Genomic DNA, 22,598 nt, shown 5'->3' with positions numbered 1-22,598 from the left:
AACATCAATTTGTCACCTTGCAACTGTGATTTTTTTTTTAAAATAAAACAAGTATATTGAAATACTGAAATAATTATTTTAGTGGGTAAAAATAAATATAAGAACTATGTGTGCATTCCCTTGCCTTGTAAGTTTATGGAATCCTAAATTAAGGCCCTTCTAAAGTTTCATGAAACTGCTGGTAATGCTATAAGTAATGTTAAAAATTAGAGGAAAGGTCTTGTTTGTGTATGTTCTAGAGCTCCAAGGAAACATTGGCCTTACTCTAATAAGTTGTTATTTCTCAAGGCTTCATAGACAAGTGGTAGTGTTTCATTCATTCATTCAACAAATCACTATGGCCTGCAATTATGGACTTTTAGCTAGTCAGGGAGATAGACAAGTTAGCCAATGTTCACAGCCCATCAAGTAACTGCTACACTAGAGGGCACAGTAGAGGTTTGGAAGGGGAGAAAAATATACCACCCCCAAATACACCCCTTTGGCATAAGGATTAATTTTCGCTGATTATTTTTAAGAAGCACAGACACAGGAAAAGTTCTGAAAACCAAGTAGAAGTCACCCTTTTGTAAGAAACATTTACATTCATAAGGCAAATCTCCATTTTTAAGGGCGTCTCCTCTGTACCAGGAAGAGGAAGATGACTAAATCTCTAGAAACTCTTATATATGGAGAAGGCAACTGACTTAAATCTGCACAACCATACCCTTGTTTAGTGTGCTTTGCCTGGTAACCTCCCATAACTGCCCTCCTCCCCACCCCAACATCTTTTGTCTTTAGCTGGAGATGATATTTAAGGTGGTGGCTTGGGTTATTTGGGGGAGTTATCCAGTTTTCCTGGGTATTTCCCATGTATTCAGAAGGTATATATATTACTAAACTTTTGTTTTTCTCCTATTAATCTGTCTTTTATTACAGAGAGTGTCTCAGCCAAGAACCTTAGAAGGGTAGAGGGAAAATTACTTTTCCCCCCCTGCAGTATTACGTGTTTTCAGAGGAAGAACACACTTAGCCTGGAGGCATGAGGATAAAGAGGTGACCCTTGAGTTGAGTCTTAAGGGAGTTAGGCAAGCAGGAATTGGAAAGGCAGGGAAGTCCAGATGGAGGAAACATATTTAAAGACATAATTGTGGGAGAAATGATACATGCTGGACACTGCAATGGGCATAGGCCTGGGGAGACAAGGGTTAAATTATGAAGGATGTTACAAACATGCAAAGATATTTGACCTTTACCTCAAAGACAATGAAAGGTCACTAAACTGTTTTAAGTAGGATACCAGGGAATGAACAGAATCAGGTTTGTGTTTTAGGTTGAGAGGACTGGCAGGAAGTGTTTAAAGTTGTTTTACAAAAACCTTTTTTTCCAGTCAGAGAATGTGGCCTGATTGATTGTAGGAGGGCTACTTACGTATGGGTGGATGGAAATATGTGCATGAGAGAATGCACATTCCTTCCCCATGTCCCCAGCACTGTGTGAGCAGTTCTGGGGAATGCAGGGAGGTGGCCTGACAGGGGGCTGGAGTGACCTTCCCTCTGTGTGTAAGAAGAGTCCCACCTGAAGAAGGAGCTTATAGGTGGTGTCAGCCCCCAAGTTTTGTGATTGAACTGGGACCATGCTGTATCCTTCTGAGCCACAGGTAGGAATTGAACAGTATAAGTGAGGCTTTTAGCCTTGGCTGTAATTGGGACAGGCTTGATGGCTCCCATGCAAAAGACAGAAAAGTGACCTACCATGTGGAGAAAGAAAGGGAGCCAAGAGGGGAGGAAACTACAGAGATTGTCTGCAAATTTACAACTGCCTTTTGGAAACAGATGTTCTTAGAAGAATGCAAACTGCGAAAGAGTCACTTGATAATGAGTGGAGTTATATATGTTGTTTACATTTTCCATAACAATTTCATTTCTATTCTCCTTTAGATTTTAGTAAAGTTCATTGTGAAAATTCTAGATGGGTTTGGTTGTGGTAAAAGAAGCCAAGGAAGCTTTTTTCCCCCCTTTTCTTTCTTTTGTTCCCTGCCCCCGCCTTTTTTGAATTTAAACCAAGTTAAAAGGGGATTAAATTACTCTGGGAAATCAAGAGAAATCAGAGTAAAAATTTGAGGTGAACTTCAAGAGGACAAAGTTTGAGTTGGGTTTACTTGGCCACCTGTCTCTGTCAACATGGAGATTCTCCTTCCAGGGGTATGATCTGCTTGTGCCTTTTGAAGCTCTGTATTTTGGGCACCTGGGTGGCTCAGCCATTAAGCATCTGACTTGGGCTCAGTTCATGATCTCACAGTTTGCAAGTTCAAGTCCCACATTGGAGGAGCATGAGCCCCACTTTGGGTGAGCCCCACTTCTCTCCCTCTCTCCCTCTCTCCCTCTCTCTCTCTCTGCCCCTTGCTCATTTGCGGCCTCTCTATCTCCCAAAAATAATAATAATGATAATAATAATAATAAAGCTCCGTATTTTGCTCAGGTCATGATCTTGAAGTTCATGAGTTTGAGCCTCACATCAGGCTCAGTGCTGGCAGACCCTACTTGGGATTCTCTGTCCCCCTGTCTCTCTCTGCCCCTCCCTTCTCTCAAAATAAATAACTTAAAAAAATAAATAAGCTCTGTATTTTAATAGGAGGCTGTTTCATGCCAAAACATGGATAGCAGCAGTACTGCTGAAAAAATTCTAAATCCTCTAAAAGACATCCCATTGCCAGGATCCAGATTTTGAACACAGATACTGTATATAACGATATTTAAGACTTTAATCCCCCCACCCACTCACCCAAACTGGTAATCAGGGCAGAGAATGAAAAGTCACATCATTTCTTTATTAAAAGTGTCTACACACTAGGATAAGTTCTGTTTGCTATCAGTACTAAACTTTTATTTTAAAGTTTTTATTTATTTTGAGAGAGAGAGAGAAAGCTCAAGCAGGGAAGGGGCAGAGAAAGAAGAGAGAGGGAGAATCCCAAGCAGGCCCTGTACCATCAGCTCAGAGCTGACGCAAGGCTCCAACTCACGAATGGAACTGTGAGATCATGATCTGAGCTGAAGTCAGACCCTTAACCCACTCAGGCACCCAAATGTCCCTATCAGTACTATGCTTTAACCAAATTAAGACAGTGTTAACTTCACCATCATGATTATCAATTAAAATTATTACAGCACTGACAAAGGAGTATTAATACCATCTATCAAGTTATCATTAATCAAATTTTAGGTCTAATTATTCCACTTCTGATCAGTGCTATATTATTTAATCTCACGGAAAAATATTAAGACTTTGACAGGATTTATTAATCCATCATTATTCTCTGATACCATAGACCCATTTATGGGCCATGCTGTAAAATCTCAGCATAAGTTCTTAGCTGTGAATGCTTTTTCAAACCCTGTTCCTTAGTATATTGCCAGAATAGGAGATTAAAAACAGCTATTTCAAATACTAATTTTAACTAGGGTGATACTTATTTATTTTAGACCTTATTAATACATCTAAGTCCTATGAGTCAGTTGTAAGGCAAATTGCATGAAAGTCCTTTGACCGTTACAAAAAGGAATACACACTATCTTTCTCACCTGAAGTCATTCATTCATTCAAAAATATTTACTGAGGAGTAACAGCTATCTGCTAATTGAACAAACACAGAATAAATGATGAATAGATATTAATGAAAAAAAAAATTGCTGGTATCTACTATGTGACAGACTCCATAAGTAAGAGACACTGGAGATGTACATGGAACCAAACAGACAAGATTCTGTTCTCACAGAGTTCACATTCTAGTGGGAATAGAGATGTATGTCATGTGTACTAAGTGGTGAGAAATGAGGAGCTAGAGAGAGGGGGGAGGCACAGTTTGCAGGTTTACATAGGGTAGTCAGGAAAAGTGACATGAAGGAAAAGGGAGACAGTCACGTGATTAGCTAAAAGCCATGCAGACAAAGGGACATGTAAAAGCTTCACTGGCAAGTGCTTGATGTGTTGGCAGAAGAGAAGGAGTCCAGTGTGGGGAACAGCCTGAGAACAAGCAAGGTAGGAGCTGAGGCCAGCAGCACGGTGAGAAACCATGAGGAATGTTTTATTTAATTTGCTTTTACTGGAGTGGTAGAGCAGATAAACTGAAAATACAGGTGAGTAAATCAAAGAGAATAGATTTTGAGATGAAAAAATATATTTGACATGAAAAAAAGGAAAGGATTTATGGGAATTCCTATGTCTTAAATTAGGATTAATTTTTACCGCAATTGCAATGTGATTTGATTGCAATGCTTTTCTAGTCTTTCTCACTATAAACCCAAATGAGAAAGACTGAATTAAAATTCCAAAACTGAACAACAAATGAGAGGGGGAAAAAAAACTATGAGAAGAATGTCATTTGCTGTTACTTGCACAAATGTTAACCCTGAAAAAAAAATCAAATGGGGGCTGAAAAATAGTACCAAATCCCAAAAATTCAGGCCAAAAGTTTACACAACTTGTGTACTTAAAAACAATGCTACTTGGGTGCCTGGGTGGCTCAGTTGGTTGAGCATCCAACTCTTGATCTTGGCTCAGGTCATGATCCCAGGGTTATGGGATGGAGTTCAGCATCCATCTTGGTTATGGGTGTGGAGCCTGCTTAAGATTCTCTCTTTCCCTCTTGCTTTATCCCTCTCCCCTGCTCGCTCATGCGTGCATGCGTGCGTACCTTCTCTCTCTCTCAAATAAAACAAACACAATACTACTGAAATAATTTTTGTTTGTGCATGTGGGTATGGTTGCAAAGGGATGGGAAGGGGTGGAAGTCACAAACACATGGCTCTGATAAAAATATATATATATAGATAGATAGATAGATAGATATAGATAGATATAGATAGATATATCTCCTGAGCTTTGTGATTGGAGCCCTCACTGGTAGCTTTTGTGATGTACCTTTCCTGACTGTAACAGTTTTAAATAGGCCCATCCGCTTCCTTTTGAACTAACAGTCCATGTCAATGCTTCATTGTTTTACACTATGGTGCTTTTCCTTAACCATTTCCCCAAGAGGGAGGGTACAAAATAAATCAGCCAGCCATCCCAGGCGCTATCATCTTAGGGCTATGTTGTCCTGCTAATGATTTGATCCATCAGTTTTCTGGGCCACTTGCTTGCACTGGATTTTTATTGTGGAGATATACTGAAGACCTCCTAAGGAAATGTCATTTTGTGGGGGAGAAATAACACATGAACGCATTCAGTCCTCAGGACGGCATATAGCTGCTAGCTCAAAGTAGCAAACACTGAATCTGCAAATAATGAACATGTGCATTACTTTGAGAACTAAAAGCAGGTGAGCATTTCTTTTACACGTCACTCTTGAGACAAAAGAAGAAAACTCCCTCCCTCCTTTATTCCCCTAAGAACTCCACGGAGAACAGAGACCTTAGCTGTTCTGTCCGACTGATTATGAGCTGATATATGCAAAGTCCTTTAGATTTGTGTTTGGCATATAGGCGCCGAATAAATTAGTTCTTGGTATTCTCATCACCTAGCGTATAGTTGTTGCATAACATACGTTGCCTACAGGTATGAATAAAAAACCTACTTTTGTTGAATTCCTATTATCCTACCATTGGAAAACAAGGATTACGGTGACAGAGTTGAGGATCATAATTGCTGTGCCACAAACCCACTGCCTGGGGCACAATAATTATCAGGTTGTTGCAAAGGGAAGAGTTACAGGACATGGAGACGAGAGGCGACTCTTGGTGAGTTCCCCCAAAACTCTAGGACAATACAATCCTGTTCTCCAAGGAATCAAAATCCACAAGAAGAGAGAGGCCGCTCTCTTCTTGCTCTGAAGAGGGGCCTCTTCCTAAACTTCCAGCCCCAGGAATTCCCCTCATCCCAGCTTCAAGGGGCGGGAACAACCGGAATTTTTTGTCAGGTCCGTCGCGCCCCGCCCACTCCCCCAGAGCCCCGCCCAGCCCGGCGTCCCTCCTCCGCCCCTTCCCCCATCGCTCCCCTCCCCCAAGAGCTCCCGTCGCCAGAGCCCGCGCCTCGCCCCTCCTTCGCATCCTCCTCGGTCTCCCTCTCCCTCCACCTCCTCCCACCTCCTCCCTCCTCGGCCCAAGCCGTCCGCGCGCGCCGCGCTGGGGGTGGAGGGAAAGAGAAACCGCCAAGCCCGCGGCGGCGGCGGCGGCGGCGGTCCCCCAGGGCTCGCGGCTCCGCGCGGAGGGGGCGGGGCCTGGCGGCAGGGGCGGGTCTGACGGGCGAGCCGGTCAGACCCCCGCCCGCTCGCCCGCTCGCCCGCTCGCCCGTCCGCTCGCTCGCCCGCCCCCTCCAGGGCTGCCCGACGAGTTCGTGCCTCCTCGGCCTAGCGCAGCCTGACGGAGGGGGAGTGGCCGGCTCCGGGCCGGCCGGCACCGGGGGTGAGGCTGCCGGGGAGGGGTTGGGGACGCCCGTGGGGCCGAGCATCCCTTTCCCCGGCCCGCTGCCCCCCGCCCCCCGCCTGCCCCCTGCCTCACTCCTGGCTGCCTCGCCCCGCCGTGACCCCCGGCCGCCTCCGGAGCCCGACGCGGTAAGTGCTCCTTCCTGCTCGGCGTCGGGGAGGGGGCCGCGGCGGGCTGGTCGCGCATGGAGGCCCCTTCCCCGCCCCCACGCGACCCTCCCTCCGGGCCGTGGTGGCCGGGGTCCCGCGGGGCCCTCCGGGGCACCTCCGAGCGGAGGGGTGGGCCGAGCGGGGCCCTGCCCCAGCCGCGCCCGGGGCTCGAACCCCGGCCCGGCCTCCCCGCCGCGCAGCGGGGGGCCCGGAGCTGCGTGTGGGCCGCGCTCTGACTTGGGCGAAGTTCTGCACGCGGTGGTGCGGCCGGCCCGCCGGCCAAGGCAGGACTGCGCGGCTTCTTCCCGGCACTCTTCCACTAATAAAACCAACTGGAAACCATTTCGGATTTTTTTTTTTTTTCACTGTTATCCGCAGGCTATCACAATCTCAGTTTTCATTTTAAGTAATTGCCTCATCCCGGAGCGTGGAGAATCAGAAAGGGACTTTATTTCAGTAAAAGCTGGCGTGCCTCCTGGAAACTCCGTCGGGCATTTCAGTGACATACTCGGGGATCCAAAGCTGACGAGGAAAAAAGTTTGCGGTAGCAGAGAGTAAAGCCTTACTGCCGCCTTTACTAAAGTCCCATTTGATTTAAAAAAAAAAAACATTTTGGAAAAGTTGATGTATTCAGAAAATTCACAAGGTACAAGAGGGATCTGTACAAATTCTCTCCCCGCCCCCTCCCCCCGCCCCGCAGCCCACCAATTTTACCAGTTTCTAATTTGTCCTTTCAGAGACAGTGTATATGCAAAGACACTGAAGTGAAACGGTTGTATATTAAGTGCCTAGCAGTTACTGGTACCCAATAAATGGTAATTCTCCTTCCGTTTAGAAAACAGTTTAATGAGTCGTTTTGATTATTAGACCGCTAAAAGAGCAATAGTAACTCTTTTTTCAGGTTTTAAGCATTTGCGGATTTGCCTGTATAGTGAATGTGTATGTTCTATTGGTTTGTCATCACTATGAATACTTTTACACAAAGGTGAATACACTGATGTTTTCAGGTAATGGGGCAGGTAGGGAAAAATCAACATGAAACTAGTAAGACAGGACTTAATATATACAATATAGAGTTCCAAAAATGATTTGAAGCCCCTTAGTCTCCATGTGGTACAAAAGGATAAAACAAAACTAAATGAGAAAATTGAGGCAGAGCAAGAAAAATAATACCAAGTCAAGGAAAAAAATAATACCAAGTGCATACTGTAAGATCCTGTACTAAAAGTGAGTCACAGTTTTGGCTCTGGGCTTCATAGCAGCTAGCAAAAAAAAAAAAAAAAAAAAAAAAGGCGGGGGGAGGGGGACAGTAAGTTTCAGTGTGTTTCTAATTACAAGATAAAAACAGATCAGTTCTGCCTAAGCAGGATATTTTCTGGTGATGAGGCCTCAGAAGAAACATTCTCTCATGGGCTCTAATAAAAAGGGAGATGGCATGGTAAGGTTGGCAGCATCTTTAAAATATTCCTACGCAAAATAATGAATCTTAGTGTTCTTCAATGAAGGACAGTAATAAAACTCTAAAGATAAGTTCCCTAAAGGCTTAACTTGAACCATTCATAACACTTAGAATTACCTAGAACAGTATTTCCCAAGCTGTTCCAGGAAATGAGAAATCAGTAGTTTATTTCTTTGAAATAAGAGTCTGAAGTCAAATAACTTTGAAATCGCTGGGTTAGTCAAATTTCAACAGTTTTTTACTCAACTTCTTGGCTAATGTTAAAGATAACCCTTTTAAAGGGGAATATATTTTGTGACCTTTTCCAAATTCATTTGTTGAGAACCACTGAACTGACAGAAATGGACAGACAGGCAATTCTTCAGGAGTATTTCTTAAAACAGAGGTTTTATAAAAATTGGGAGAGCAAAGAGTTTGAGGTCAGCCAATTTCGTAAGAACCAAAGTGAAGATCATCTAAAAGCATTTTTTTTAAGTCAGCATTTTATTTTTTTTTCTTTTTTAATTTTTTTTTACGTTTATTTATTTTTGAGACAGAGAGAGACAGAGCATGAGCAGGGGAGGGTCAGAGAGAGAGGGAGACACAGAATCTGAAATGGGCTCCAGGCTCTGAGCTGTCAGCACAGAGCCCGACGCGGGGCTCTAACTCACGGACCGTGAGATCATGACCTGAGCCGAAGTCGGCCGCTTAGCCGACTGAGCCACCCAGGCGCCCCAGTCAGCATTTTAAATATACTGTATGTCAAAGGAAAAGTCTAATTCCCCCTAAATTCTTTCATAGTGCCTCATAGTTCTGCAAGTAATGATCTCTAGGAGTTCTTCCTGACCTGTGCTTCAGGATACTGAATTAGACTAGGTTCAGGCAAGTAGAATTGCTTAAAGAATGACTTTAATTATTCTTGGCTGTAAATATGCCATTGACATTTTTTTTAAATCACAAACACTTTTGATACTGTTAATTTAGTATCAAATCTTGGAATTTTACAGCTGTAAGAGACCTTAGGAAGCTTGGTACCTAGTGAAAAGAGCAAGGGATTTGAAGCCAGAAAGTCTGGGATTGTGCCACTAAAGTGTTAGGTTATTCCCAGCAAGTTTATGAACCTCCCTGACTCTTCTCCCTTGTTTGTAAAATTAGAATGATGACAGCACACAGTTCATTCAATAGATGTTGAGGGTCTCATAGGTAATGTAATAGAAAAACAGTTTTAAGGGTACAAATAAAATAATGTATCAAGAATCCTTTACTGGCTAAATTTTTTCCATTCCTGAGTTCAGGTGGCAAGAGTTTGAAAGGCAAGGGGTATCACCTCATCTAAATGTATCTGGTTCCTGAATTTCAGATATCAGGTAGTGAGGGTTTAGAGAACGAGGGATTGGTCCAAAAATGTATCTTACTTCATTCAGTTCCTGTGTTTGGATTTTGAGAGTTTGGATAATGAGGTACACTTCTATAAGAAAGTATTCTATAAATGATGTAATGCTATACAAAATGTTACTATTCGGAAGACAGATTGAAGGCTGGAGCTATTCATTGCTTTCATTCCACTTTTGAGAGAGGTGTCTGGTGAATATATCAAAAGACCCTCACATCTTCCTGGTTTAGAAAAAGGTTTGTTTCTTAGTCACAGGGCATATCCAATTAGGGTCAGCAGAACTCTGTTACAGGTGGTCATTTGGAGCCCCAGTTTATCAGAGGCTCCATCCCAACACATGCTTCCACAATTTAGGGCAGGGAAAAGGAGGTGATGAATTGCACATTGGCTCTTGAAGGCTTCTACCTGGAAGTGACACATATAACTTCTGCTGCCATTTTATTGGCCCAACAAGTCATGTGGCTACACCCAACTTCAAGGAGGTTGAGAAATGCAATTCTATCATGTGCCCAGCAGGAGGAGAACTGGAATATTCTGCAGACAGTCTTAATGACTACGCTATGCAGGCTTTATAGTCCCATGAGTTAACATAAAATCCAGAGAAATGAAATCCAAAATATGCTTTTCAGCATTTAGAGCATAGAAAACAGCATTTTTTTTTTTTTTTGGTGTGGGTAAAAGCATGTGTGTTTAATCATAGAATTATGCTAATGAGAATTGCAAAGAATATTTTTTATTAATTGGAAATGAAATGCTTTTGAAAAACTCCATAATTAGACATACTATTTTGACCAAGTAGATTCATTCTTTTTTAATTATATGTTCATTCAAAAAATATTTAAATGTGTTAAATGTGGTGTGTATAAGGCACTGTGTTAGCTCCTATGAGAATAAAAAGATGAATGGGAAATTTACAATCCCAAATAAAATAGTATTAATTGAGTTCTCTCTCTCCTTCTCATCAATAGATTCATCAGTAGAATCTTTCCATATGATAAAACCTGATTCTGTATACTTTGCCCCAACCACTGTTTTTGGTTTTAGGGAATTTTTGGTGACAAAATAGCTTGAGCAAAAACAGTGTTTTGTTAAAAGAAGGATATAGCTTTATGTCACAGAGTCCAAGAGCAGGGAGTGCAGCAGTCTCAGAGGCAACTGACATCAACAACAGCAAGTTAGGAGCTGGGGCTGTTTTGCCTCCAGGTCTCCAGGATACCTTGCTAGTGTCTCTGCACGTATACTTCATTCCTCGTTCTGTTGACTGGCTTTCTTTATTTTGCTTTTGAATACTGGGTGTTTTAACCTAAGAATTCACACACTGAAAGGAGACTAACTAGAGCCCTTAGCAAGTCTAGAAGAACTAAATTTTTTTCTAAGTGCCACATGTTGGTTAATTCTCAAGTTAACCACTCTCAGAGTTTGGAAATAATGGAGTTGGCCCTAAAGTATAACAAGTTAGGGTATTTGGCAACCTGTAATAGAGGAGACAGATCTGAATAGTTTGGGATTAAAGAAAGCTGTAATGCTATTGAAAATTCTGCTATACAATTAACAATCAGCTTACAGATTCCACTGGGACGGGCTGATTAGGATAATCAGGTTAAGAAGATAGAGGTGGAGCTGACTTGTAGCAACACTGTTCCCTCCCTGAACTACTGGTAAACCATCTCCTTTGTTATCCTTCCCTCCACCCCTTCTCCCTCTCCCAAGTTACAGATGACCAAATTGCCTAACTCTTAAAGTCCCCTGCCTTTGATGCTGATCCAGGGCTCCCTGGCTTCTCCCCATGGCTAATAATGCAGAAGGAAGGGCGCATTTGATATACTGCCTTACTCTGCTCTTTTCTTCAATTAGTCTAGACACTCTATCTGGACATTTTACACTTTAACATGCTATTGCCATATCTCTCCACCAATTTCGCCTATTTTTTATTCTTAATAAATTTCCATTCTTTTTCTGTGTATACAGTTAGCCTTTCAGCAAAGTTTCCTTGCATTCTTTACCTATGCAATATCTCCTTTCTTTCTGGTTGCAAATATCCATAGCTTCACCTCAGCAGATGGCTGAAGGAATGGACTATGGGGAGGTAGGATATGTTACCTGGAAGATGGGCTCCCCAGAAAAGGAATAACAACAAAGAAAGGTGAGTACAAGCTGTGTATTTTATTTGTCAGGGATATATGTTAGTCTAAAAGAACAGACAGAGGGGAGGAGCTGGGGTACCGATTGTAAAACATCTGCAGTGTCATTCTGAGACGTCCTTTTACTGCCGTGCAAATGTATGGGTCTTTTTAGGTTCAGCTGAACAGTCAGAAATCTACCATAGGTGTGTTTACTTAGAAGGACATCAGACAGAAACCACAGCTTTCAAGCAAGACAGCATCCAGTGTTCCTCACCTGTGGTTGTGATCCTCACAGCAGTCCATGTAAGCAGTTCCCGTAGCCATCTGGGAGTCCCTGCTCCAAGTGAAAGCTGAAGGAGAGAAAGCTCGCAACAGGTGGACGTAGGTGGCTGCCTTGGTTTTAAACATCTCGGGTCTCACAGGAAGCGATGTGCCACACCACTCCATAGACTTAGTTTCCAGGGTCCCCATGAGGGATACGCCAATTACAAGAGCTGTCACACTCAAGAAGGTCAAAGCTATGGCTACCTGTGAGGTATTTATAGTTTATTTGTAGTTCCTCTGAGTTCAGGTGCAAATTTACTCATCATTTTTACTATAAGCAGTGTTGCCTAGTGACATAGTTGGCATACCTGTGTTTATCAGATCACCAGGGAACAGAGCTAAGAGAGTTAACTGAAGGCTAAATGGAGAAAGGAAAAAAATTTAACTCCACTCACACTTGTATTATCTGCAGTATCTTCCATAGTCCTTTTCATTTGGGAAATATTGCAATAATACTCATTTTGCTTCCTTTGATGTAGTGTGTTTTAGCTCTTATGACAGAAAAAGTGTGAAATAGGAAGAGAGGTTGAGAGGAAGGTAAGGCTGGAAAGGTAGCAAGAACTACTAGATTGTTAGAAACACTGGTTTCCATTGTAAAGATCTTGGATTTTATTGTTCTTGTAGGTGATCGAGAACAAGTTTTAAGTAAAAGTAAGATGATCAAGAATTAGATTTTGGGAGGTTACTTTGGCTATAGTATGGAAAGTAGATGAGGAAATTTAGACTTGAGTCTGGTTGGTTCACTTTTACTTAATATATACCTGTCTTTGGGGCAATATTTCTCTGATAAGTAGAAAGAAGAAATACCCAATTCTCCTGCTCCATAGTCGTTTAGAATTGGTGGACAGATTCAGCATGGTGCTTTGGAAGGGCCTGAACCAATTTGTCCTACCCCCCTGCCCCACAGAGATGGGGAGTTGGGGAGGACTGTTCTGAACTGCCTCCTAACAATGTTGTTAAGAATAATTCTAGCCTCCACTGGTCTCCACTGCTTGCCATTTGACTCACTTACATAACTCATTTTGCTTTTTGCTGGAACTGAATTACAGAATGAATGAATTAGAGAATAATAGAATGAATTGGTGGCTTCTTTTTAAGGTCTAGTTGTAGGGCAAGCCAGGGAGTTTCTTTATAATGGTGAACTGGTGTAACATTTGTATTGATTAATGATTTCTAATTACAAGCAGCTGAGAAACAGTGCTTCACGTTTTTCTCTGTTGCTTACATTGCCCTTTACTACCCTTTCCTTACCCAGCTTTCACTGTTCCAGCTAATATACCGTCTATAAAATCTGATTGGTTCTGCAGCAGAATCAGCTGGATCTGTGATTGGCTCATTATGTATACACAGAACCCAGCCAATTTTGTTTTATTATATTTGTGTCTAGAGAGTACTGATTGATTACTTTATTTCCCTCCATCACCATAAAGCTACATAGAAGATAGAAATACTGAATTTTGTTCAGGTCAGTAAAAGACAAAATGATGGTTATCCAGATTATTACTTTTTATGGCACATAAGACAGTTGGGTGTCTCAGCACATGCCAACCATGAAGGATCAAGCCGCAGTTTATTGGTGGTTTGCCATTACCTTTATAGTATTATAGCTTTCATCCTTGTGCTGCAGCAAATATATACCTAAATTTATAAAATCCAAGAGTGAGTGGCAAGGAAATCTTTTCTACCTGTCATCAAGTTAAAGCGCTATTTAAAAAAAAGTTTTTTTTTTTTAATGTTTTTGAGAGAGAGACAGAGACAGAGTGCAAGCAGGGAAGGGGCAGAGAGAGAGGGAGACAGAATCTGAGGTAGGCTCCAGGCTCTGAGCTGTCAGCACAGAGCCTGACTCGGGGCTCAAACTCTAAACTCATGAGAAAGGTGAGATCATGACCTGAGGCAAAGTCAGACGCCCCTAAAGGACTGTTTTTTAAAAGAGAAAGAGTGAGCTGGGGAGGGGCAGAAAGCGAGGGAGACAGAGTATCCAAAGCAGGCTCTGCGGTGACAGCAGAGAGTCTGACATGGGGCTCAAATCACAAACCATGAGATCATGACCTGAGTCAAAGTTGGATGCTTAACCAACTGAGCTCACCCTAAAGGGCTATTTTTAAAAGGAAATATTTTGCTACAATTATACTATGGTCTTCATAGTATCAACTGTGATAACTTTTATAGATGAGTACGGGGATAAAAACACCATATAATGTTAATTTAACTGATTTTTAAAATGTTGCTTGCTTTACTACCAGTTATTAGTACCAATAAGCAGTTGAAAGATTAAAAGGTACTTTTGATATATATTAATGTGGGTCAACATATTGTCCTATAAGAATTTGTGACAGAAACTGGGAAGGAGTCGAGTGGGGAGAAATCTGGGAGGCTCTTGTGCTTCAGGAATTAAAGACCACTTTGGCATTTAATTGCAATTATGATAAACAGTATTTTGTTATATTAGAAGTGATACGTTCTTTAAGGACGGTTTGTTTTTTTTTTTCTCTTTTTGTGCCTTATTTGCTTTTAGTTTGGTCAGATCTTACTGGTAAAGAATTTAAGTCCACTCTACTACTCCTTGATATCTAACCTACAAATCATCTATACTCTGAATCTGCTTCCTGATTTGGACAATGGGGGGAAATACCTACTCTGCCTTCTCACAAAGTAGTTATGAGTTCCAGATGAGAATATTTTATAAGCAAGCAGCAATGTGGCATATTTGAAAGTATCTGGTCTTTGTATTCACATTGAACCCTGCTACCCACATATCTTATAACCTCACTTGACTTCAGCGTCCTCATATGTAAGGGGAGAAAGGAATGACCTGTTTGCCAGAGTGTTTGAGACAACTAAAGCCCCATTCAATGTACAGTACTTCACATATTATCACGCACATTTACACACTCAGGAAATAGTAGCTGCTATTAGAAATCTAGATCCTTACTCAATACTTGCATATGTTACTTACCTAATCTGATTTAACTGAAACACACACATGTACACACACACAAAACTGAAAACCAAAGAGGTGATTTGCCTAAATTATACAGCTAGCTGGTGAGTGGTTTAGTTATTGACTCAGGCTTTCTGCTATATCACTTAGGCTTATCATTAATAAGTAATAATGTGGGAAAATAACAACAGAAGCACCCTCAACTAGCTACCTCTGAACTGACTCATAGCTTTAACCTAATGCACCCTCTTCCCTCTGTCAATTGTACTTACTGATCCCCAGGGCCAATTAAACACTCTTGGCTAAATAGAATGCCCTACAGTAGGGCACAACTCTGCACAACTCTGTGCTTACCTCTTGAGTTGGATACTCACCAAAAGTTGGTTGTGTTTATTCACAAACCCATTTTTTTTTTAAATTTTTTTTTTCAACGTTTTTAATTTATTTTTGGGACAGAGAGAGACAGAGCATGAACGGGGGAGGGGCAGAGAGAGAGGGAGACACAGAATCGGAAACAGGCTCCAGGCTCCGAGCCATCAGCCCAGAACCTGACGCGGGGCTCGAACTCACGGACCGCGAGATCGTGACCTGGCTGAAGTCGGACGCTTAACCGACTGCGCCACCCAGGCGCCCCTCACAAACCCATTTTTAACAGTTATGCTTGTTTTAATAATTATGAAACATTTGTAAACATGTTAATTAATGAGGGTAAAGAAAAAAGTCATTCTTTGAAAATTAAGTTGAATGCTCTGGGAGATCTTAATATAAATGAGTTCTTAACAGATTGGCTATCAAATTTGACGAAGGCTGGAAAACTGTAAAATGACTGGGTAGGGGTGAGGGAGGGTGTGTGTGTCTGTTGGAGATCATCAAAGTCTAAAGCAGTGCCTGTCAAAGTTCATGGGCCAACTAACTGGTTTTAGACTATTAGTAATTCTCAAGGAAATGAGCTCATACTGAAATGTAAATTAGACACATCACTAAGCACACTGTTTTGTTCAGCTGACATTTTTTTCATGGTAACACTTTCTGCTAGAAGGAAGTACATTAATTTCATTATGGCAGAAGCTTTTTATCTCAAGGTGGACAGACCACTGGTCTAATAGATTCTGTATTTGTATTATTTTTGAAGTGCTTTTAAGTTCTCCATTTATAGAAATCATAAATGGAAATCATGGATGTTGGGTCATTGTGGGCATGGCTTATACAAGAAAGAGGACACAAACTCAGCAGGGGGCCCAGATAAAATATATGCATTAACCCTATACGAAAAGATTTGTGAATGAATGTACATGTATGTGTTTCAGTTAAAATCTTTAAGGATATGTGAGTATAATTTTTACAGTTACTGACTTTTTCATTTAATGGACCAATTATGAGGTTTCATCTGACAAGGGGCTTTTAGAGAGGTCCAGCTAGATTGAAAATTTTGCTTTGACCTTAGTACCCTATGCCTGCCTCTATGTCTGTACCATGCTGTATGGAACTTTTAAAATTAAATGTCAGTTCTTGTATTTTAAGTGTCTCAAAAGCCATGGCTCTTTCTGTAACCTTAATAGAGTTTCCAGTCTAGGGAAGAAGTTATCTGAGCAAGTAGTTTGGGATAATGTATGATCATTTAGCAAGGAGACATAATTTAGTTTAAAGGTTAAAATTTACCTCACACATTTTTTTTTTTCACTTTGATCTTATATATGTCACACAGTGCTTTTAGGGTACACAAAGAAGTAAAATTTCTATATTAGATGGCTTTTACCATGAAGCACCTTCAGTTTTCCGTATATATCAGAGTTCTCAACTGCTGACCTTTCAGTCCACCGAGTAGTTTACAAAGCTAAATCTCTTGGCTTGTTACAGCTGAATTTAAATCCAATATTCATCTTTAATTTGTTGATTAAAGCAGAAATATTACCCAATTATTTTTAACAACATGAAAGATTTAACACTGTACCAGAAACCTTATTTTGGGTTTCGGATTATATTCTAACGTTCTTCTTTTCATTACAAAAGAAATTCTGATGCCGTGTGTGTAACTAGTAGAAAGAATGAAAAGATAACAAGTGTTAACAGCCTAGGACCCCTCTATCCACACTCTAAATTTCTAATTTCCTAAATAGATTGATATTGAAGTATAAGCTGGATAAGACTCCAGACCCCTATTCCCAATACTTAATTAAAACCAAATTTAGGGGCGCCTGGGTGGCGCAGTCGTTAAGCGTCCAACTTCAGCCAGGTCACGATCTCGCGGTCCGTGAGTTCGAGCCCCGCGTCAGGCTCTGGGCTGATGGCTCGGAGCCTGGAGCCTGTTTCCGATTCTGTGTCTCCCTCTCTCTCTGCCCCTCCCCCGTTCATGCTCTGTCTCTCTCTGTCCCAAAAATAAATAAAAAACGTTGAAAAAAAAAATTAAAAAAAAAAATAAAACCAAATTTATCTGAAGCTACACTCAATCCTCCTGAAGCTGTAGCCTTCTTACTTCCTTTTCTATGTCGATGTTACCCTACTTCTTCTTCCAGTCACCCAAGTTTGAAGATGCTATCATCTTTGACTGCTTCCTTTCCATTTGCCACAGAGCTTCTATGAGGCCTGTCTCTGTAATATCTTTAATGTCCATCCCCCTTTCAGATCTCCTTGCCTCCAGCCATGGTTAAGCTGTACCTCTTACCTTGAAGAGCTTTCTAACTGGTCTCTCTTCTGATGGTGCCTTCCCTCACAAATCCATTCTTCACTGTTGCCAATTTTTTTTGAAGCATACATCTAAATGGACTCAAGAACCTCATCCCCTCCCACATGAAGGACATACTTATTTCTTGATAATTCAGTAAGTGTTTCATTCAAAACCCTCTTCTGCTAGATTTTCAGATCTTTCCAATCAAGGTCTGGGTCATTAATTTATTCATTTATTCTTTGATTTAAATTTAGTAAATGTTTGAATGCCATGCATTGTACAAGTTGTTAGGGATATGGTGGTCCCTGCCCTGAAAGATTTTATTTTCTGTGTTCTTTAAGTTTTTTCTGCATATAGCACAGAGATGTGTTGAATTTACATAAGTAGAATTTTGTTTTTACATTTATAATAATGACTTTTTATGGAGTTGGAGAAGAGGTACAGAATACCTGACATATTTCTGAAATTAAAGTTTAAATTTCACATCTTTTCTAATATGTGTAAATAATTAACTATTTTCTGCCATCATTTTTAAGTGTTAGTGGAATTATATTAGTTTTCAGATAATTAAGCCAAATTCTGATAAAAGACCTAATTTGACTAAGTTTAAAGTCTATCCTAGAACATCAAACTTTAAAGTGTTCTTTGAAATCATATGTTGTAACTCTTTATAGTTGAGGGAAAACTTGGGAAGGTGAAATGCTGCTGGGCTAGTACAGTGAAATTAATTCCTGAAGTGTTTTATGCGATCTATATTACACACTTAAAACTATAGGAATAGATTTATTACAATTGATTGCTCATAGAGCAAAGCTGTTGTCTTAAAAACTATGTGAAGAGAGGTTTGTATAATAATGATTACCCATATAACTCGGTTACTCAATAGCTGTGATTTTTATTGAGTGAAGCCATGCCTTTAAAAGTCACACTGTTGAAGTGAGCTGGTCTGCAGTCTATCTTAATGGCATTTCAGTATTGCTATTATAATACTGAATAGAGTCATCTTTTGAATTCACAAACTAACATTTGAGCAGATTTGAAGCAGAAATTGCATGTGGATTTTTTAATTACATTTTGAAAAATGTATTCATAATTGAGACTTTTCTACTTTAAGTAGTGTGAGCTGCATCTCCATTTTAAGGAAAGGCAACTTCTTAAGAGAGAGGTACAGAATAGAATTTGATGATCAGTTTGAAGAAAATGTTGGTTACTCTAAAAAGACATCTGCTATTTAGCCATTAGATTTCAAAGTGATAAAAAATTTCTTATGCCTAAAGAATGAAATAGAAAAAGGAAATACTTAGGGTAATATATATTATGGGTTTTTTTCTTAAGTTGAAAAAATACTGAAAAGATTTTGTCCCCAGAGATAAATGTTTTTTAATATATTTTTAAGTTTATTTATTTATTTTGAAAGAGAGAGATGTAGGAGGAGCAGAGAGAGAGGGAGAGAGAGAATCCCAAGCAGGCTTCACACTGTCAGCACAGAGCCCAATGCAGGGCTTGAACTCACGAACCGTTAGATCATGACCTGAGCCAAAATCCAGAGTGGGACACTCAACTGACTGAGCCACCAGGTGCCCCTCTAATATTTTTTAAATTAGATTCTTTATAATTTCAAAAATGTATATATTTTTATTATTGCTCTTGTAATTGTTCGATACATTCAGTCATTAGAGAAGTATTTATAGAGCACCTACTGTCTGCCAGCTACCATACTAAGTTATAAGGTTGTAGTGATTAACCAAAGCTTTACTATAGCTTACTTTGTAGTGAGGATAAAGATAATAAGTAAGGAAATAAACAGCTAGTATGCAAGGCAATGATAGATGCTATAAAAAAAAATTTAAAGAGTTGGGGTACAGAGAATAGGAAGGGATCTAATTGATATGGAGTAGTCCAGGCAGACCATTTTAATAATTTAGCAATGTAATGACTTTTAATACGTATTGATCTTGTGAGAATAATTATTTTAAGAAGTACTCCTCAACCGAGCTGGGTAAGTTTTTGAGCAAAACAGTTCTATATTGTTTGGCAAAAGCTGATGAAACAGAAGAAAAGGTGTTATGTAAATATTAAATTTCATGCCATTAAAGCATTAACTCTTAAGCTAACTACACATTTTTTATAAAGTATTTGGCCCAAGAATTGAATTAAATCTGGGAAATAATTTCCATAAAGCTCTTTCTAACATGGGCACTATAACAAGCTACTGTATCCATAGATAATTTTTTAATGTTTTTTGTTACAATGAAGATTTTTCTCCAAAGTGCCCATGCTTAGACAAGCTTAACCTTAGGCAAAATTATTAAATAGAGATCTAGCTGTAAGGGATTTTGAGTAATTTCTATCTTTGAAGACTATTTTCCAACTTTGCTTGCCTAAATTCTCTCCATTTGTCAGCATTTCCCTTATTCAACTTGACATTTAAAATTTTTGTAGCCATATTCGTGTTTTTAACTCTTTATTTAAATATTTTATTTTATTATGACTTGTTTTATCCTCTTTCTGAATTCTGATTTGTTTTTTCTTTGGTTAAATTTGCTAGAGGTAAGAGAAAATATTGGCAAATGTTTTTAGGAGCTGGATCTTTAGTCTGTCATTTTATTTCTTAATTCTTCAGTGTCTCCTCTAATCTTTATTATTTCATGACTCCTTTTAGAGGGCTGATTTGATTTTCATCTTGAGTAGATTGCTTAATGCATATCTATCCTTTTAAATAATCGATGCATTTAGAAAGTTATAAATCTTACAACAGGAAGTATCCCTCCTCCTATGACTATCTAAGCCATCTGCTGCACTCAGGTGCCATTCTTTTCCTTTTATCAGAGTCTTCACTGTTTTTTGCTCCAGTGATTCTCCTTATAGTCATCAGTCTCTTCTTCCTACTGGATCATTCTCATCATTCCAATATGCTTCATATTTTTAAAAAGCAACAAATAAGGAAGTAAGCAAAACCATTACTTTGATCCTTCACCTCTTCCAGCTACAATCCCATTATGCAGCCTCACTGTTCAAATTTTCTTTTTTTTTTTTTAAGTTTACTTATTTATTTATTTTGAGAGAGAGAGAACGAGCAGGGGAGGGGCAAAGAGAGAGAATCCCAAACAAGTTCTGCACTGTCAGCACAGAGCCCTACACAGGGCTCGAACTTACAAATTGTGAGATCATGACCTGAGCTGAAACCAAGAGTTGGTTGCTTAACTGACTGAGCCAACCAGGTGCCCCACTGTTCACATTTTCTGAATGAGTTGTCTATACATGTCTTCTCTTATTCCTCTCATATCCCGTTAACCTTCAACCCGCCACAGTCTGGCTTTGGTCCCCACTCCTTTACTGAGACTCCTCCTATCTTATTTGGCAAATTTTTTATGTTGCCAACTCCAGTGGACATATTTCTTTGCATATAATACTTGACCTCTTATTTGACATTGTGACCATGCCTTTTGCCATGAAATACCTTTATCTTTTGACTTGCCTGTCACCAGACCCTGTAGATTTTCTACTTCTTCGTTGGTTATTCCTTTTCAGTCTCCTTTAGTGGCTTCTCCACTACTAGACTTCTGTTAGAGGTTTTGGAACTGGGATCAGAGTTCCAGAAACATTTATCCAACTATCTGACGTCTCCACTTAGATGTCTCAAAGTACCTCTAACTTAACATAATGAAAAATGAACACCAATATTTAAAATATAACTAATGAAGAAGTGTGATAAGATGACTAGATACAAGGTAAATGTACTCAGTACTTTTGTTATAATTGCAATAACCATGTGGAAATGGAACTAGAAATAAAATATTGCATTTACTACAGTGACAAGAAGAAAGAAAAGAACATGATAAAAAGTTTTGTAAGAAAGGCACAGAACCTATAGTCAAAAGATTTCAAAATCTTATTGGTGAGCATGAGCTCTGAACAAACTAAACAGCATATATGGTTAGATGTGAAGCCTTAATATCATAAAATGCCAATCATTTCAAAATTAATACACAAATTTAATGCAATTTCAATTAGAATCTCAATAGGGTTGGGGCTTTTTGTTGAGAAAAGGATTGGGTAGAATTACTTTAAAGTATATAGAGAAGGGTAAATATCTAAAATTAGCTTTAAAAATTATTCTAAAAGGATATATATGGAGATAGGAACTTTAATGGATATTAAACATCTTATAGGTAGACTATAATTAAGACACTGTACTATTGGCATAAAAGTAGATAGTAGGGTCACCTGGGTGTCTCAGTCTTAAGCATCCAACTCTTGATTTTGGTGGGATCTCATGATCTCATCGTTGGTGGGATCGAGCCCCACATTGGGCTCTGTGCTGACAGCATGGAGCCTGTTTGGGATTCTCTCCCTCTCTTTCTGCCCTTTCCCTGTGCGCGCGCGCGCTCTCTCTCTCTCTCTCTCTCTCAAAATAAATAAGCATTAAAAAAATAGACAAATAGAACAATTAGCATCCCCAAATTGATCTCTGTATATGTGAGATGCTAATTAATAACAAAAGTAATACCTCAATTCAGTGAAAAAGGGTGGTTTACATTAAAATTATATGGCTAATAGAAGACTCATATTAGAAATAAAGAGCGCCAATAAATCAAAAAGATCAAGAGACAAACAAAGGCCCTGTCACAAAAGGATGTCCAAATGCCCAGTAAATACAAAAAGTTACCCAATAACATTAATAACGAGAAATGTAAAGTAAAATCAAATGGGATTTCACTACACACCCATCAGTATGACTAACATTAAAGACTGACAATTCCAGTGTTTATGGAGTAACTGGAATCCTCATATGGTTGTAGGAGTATAAATCAATAATAATCAAAGTTGAACATACGCATACCTTATGATGTAGCAGTTTTGTTTCTGTGTATATATACTCAATAGGAATGCATATACATGTGCACCAGATAACATGGACAGGAGTGTTCATAGCAGGATTACTTCTAAAAATCTAAAACTAGAAACAACTAAAATGAGCAATAGAATGCATTTTTTTGGTTGTATGTTTATATAGTGAAATACTGTATAGCTATAAAAACCAACTATAAGCTGCTACAGGCAGCCACACAGATGAATTTCAAAACAATGGAGAGAAAAGAATTCTTTTATGTAAAGCTGAATGGAGATGATGGCAAAATCCTTATGCACTACTGCGGTGGCA

At 39.7% G+C, this 22,598-nt stretch overlaps 1 protein-coding gene across 9 annotated transcripts in view; it reads left to right on the top strand.

Moving 5' to 3' along the window:
* The first annotated feature begins 1,618 nt into the window (after positions 1-1,618).
* Positions 1,619-22,598, top strand: part of KLHL5 (kelch like family member 5) — a 98,698-nt gene continuing 77,718 nt past the window's right edge. For 2 of the 9 annotated variants that reach the window (XM_058722827.1, XM_058722826.1), the window contains exons 1-2: positions 6,231-6,529; positions 11,427-11,524. In XM_058722827.1, the coding sequence (XP_058578810.1) occupies positions 11,475-11,524 (50 nt within the window). In that variant the 5' untranslated portion in view covers positions 6,231-6,529; positions 11,427-11,474. Of the gene's footprint in view, positions 1,640-3,999; positions 4,018-6,230; positions 6,530-11,426; positions 11,525-22,598 lie in introns of those variants that run through there. The other 7 variants (XM_058722829.1, XM_058722831.1, XM_058722828.1 and 4 more) reach the window with 7 other exon arrangements.

This window comes from Neofelis nebulosa, chromosome 3 (genome assembly GCF_028018385.1).
Source record: "Neofelis nebulosa isolate mNeoNeb1 chromosome 3, mNeoNeb1.pri, whole genome shotgun sequence".
Classification (NCBI taxonomy): domain Eukaryota; kingdom Metazoa; phylum Chordata; class Mammalia; order Carnivora; family Felidae; genus Neofelis; species Neofelis nebulosa.
This window is presented reverse-complemented; position numbering and strand designations above follow the sequence as displayed.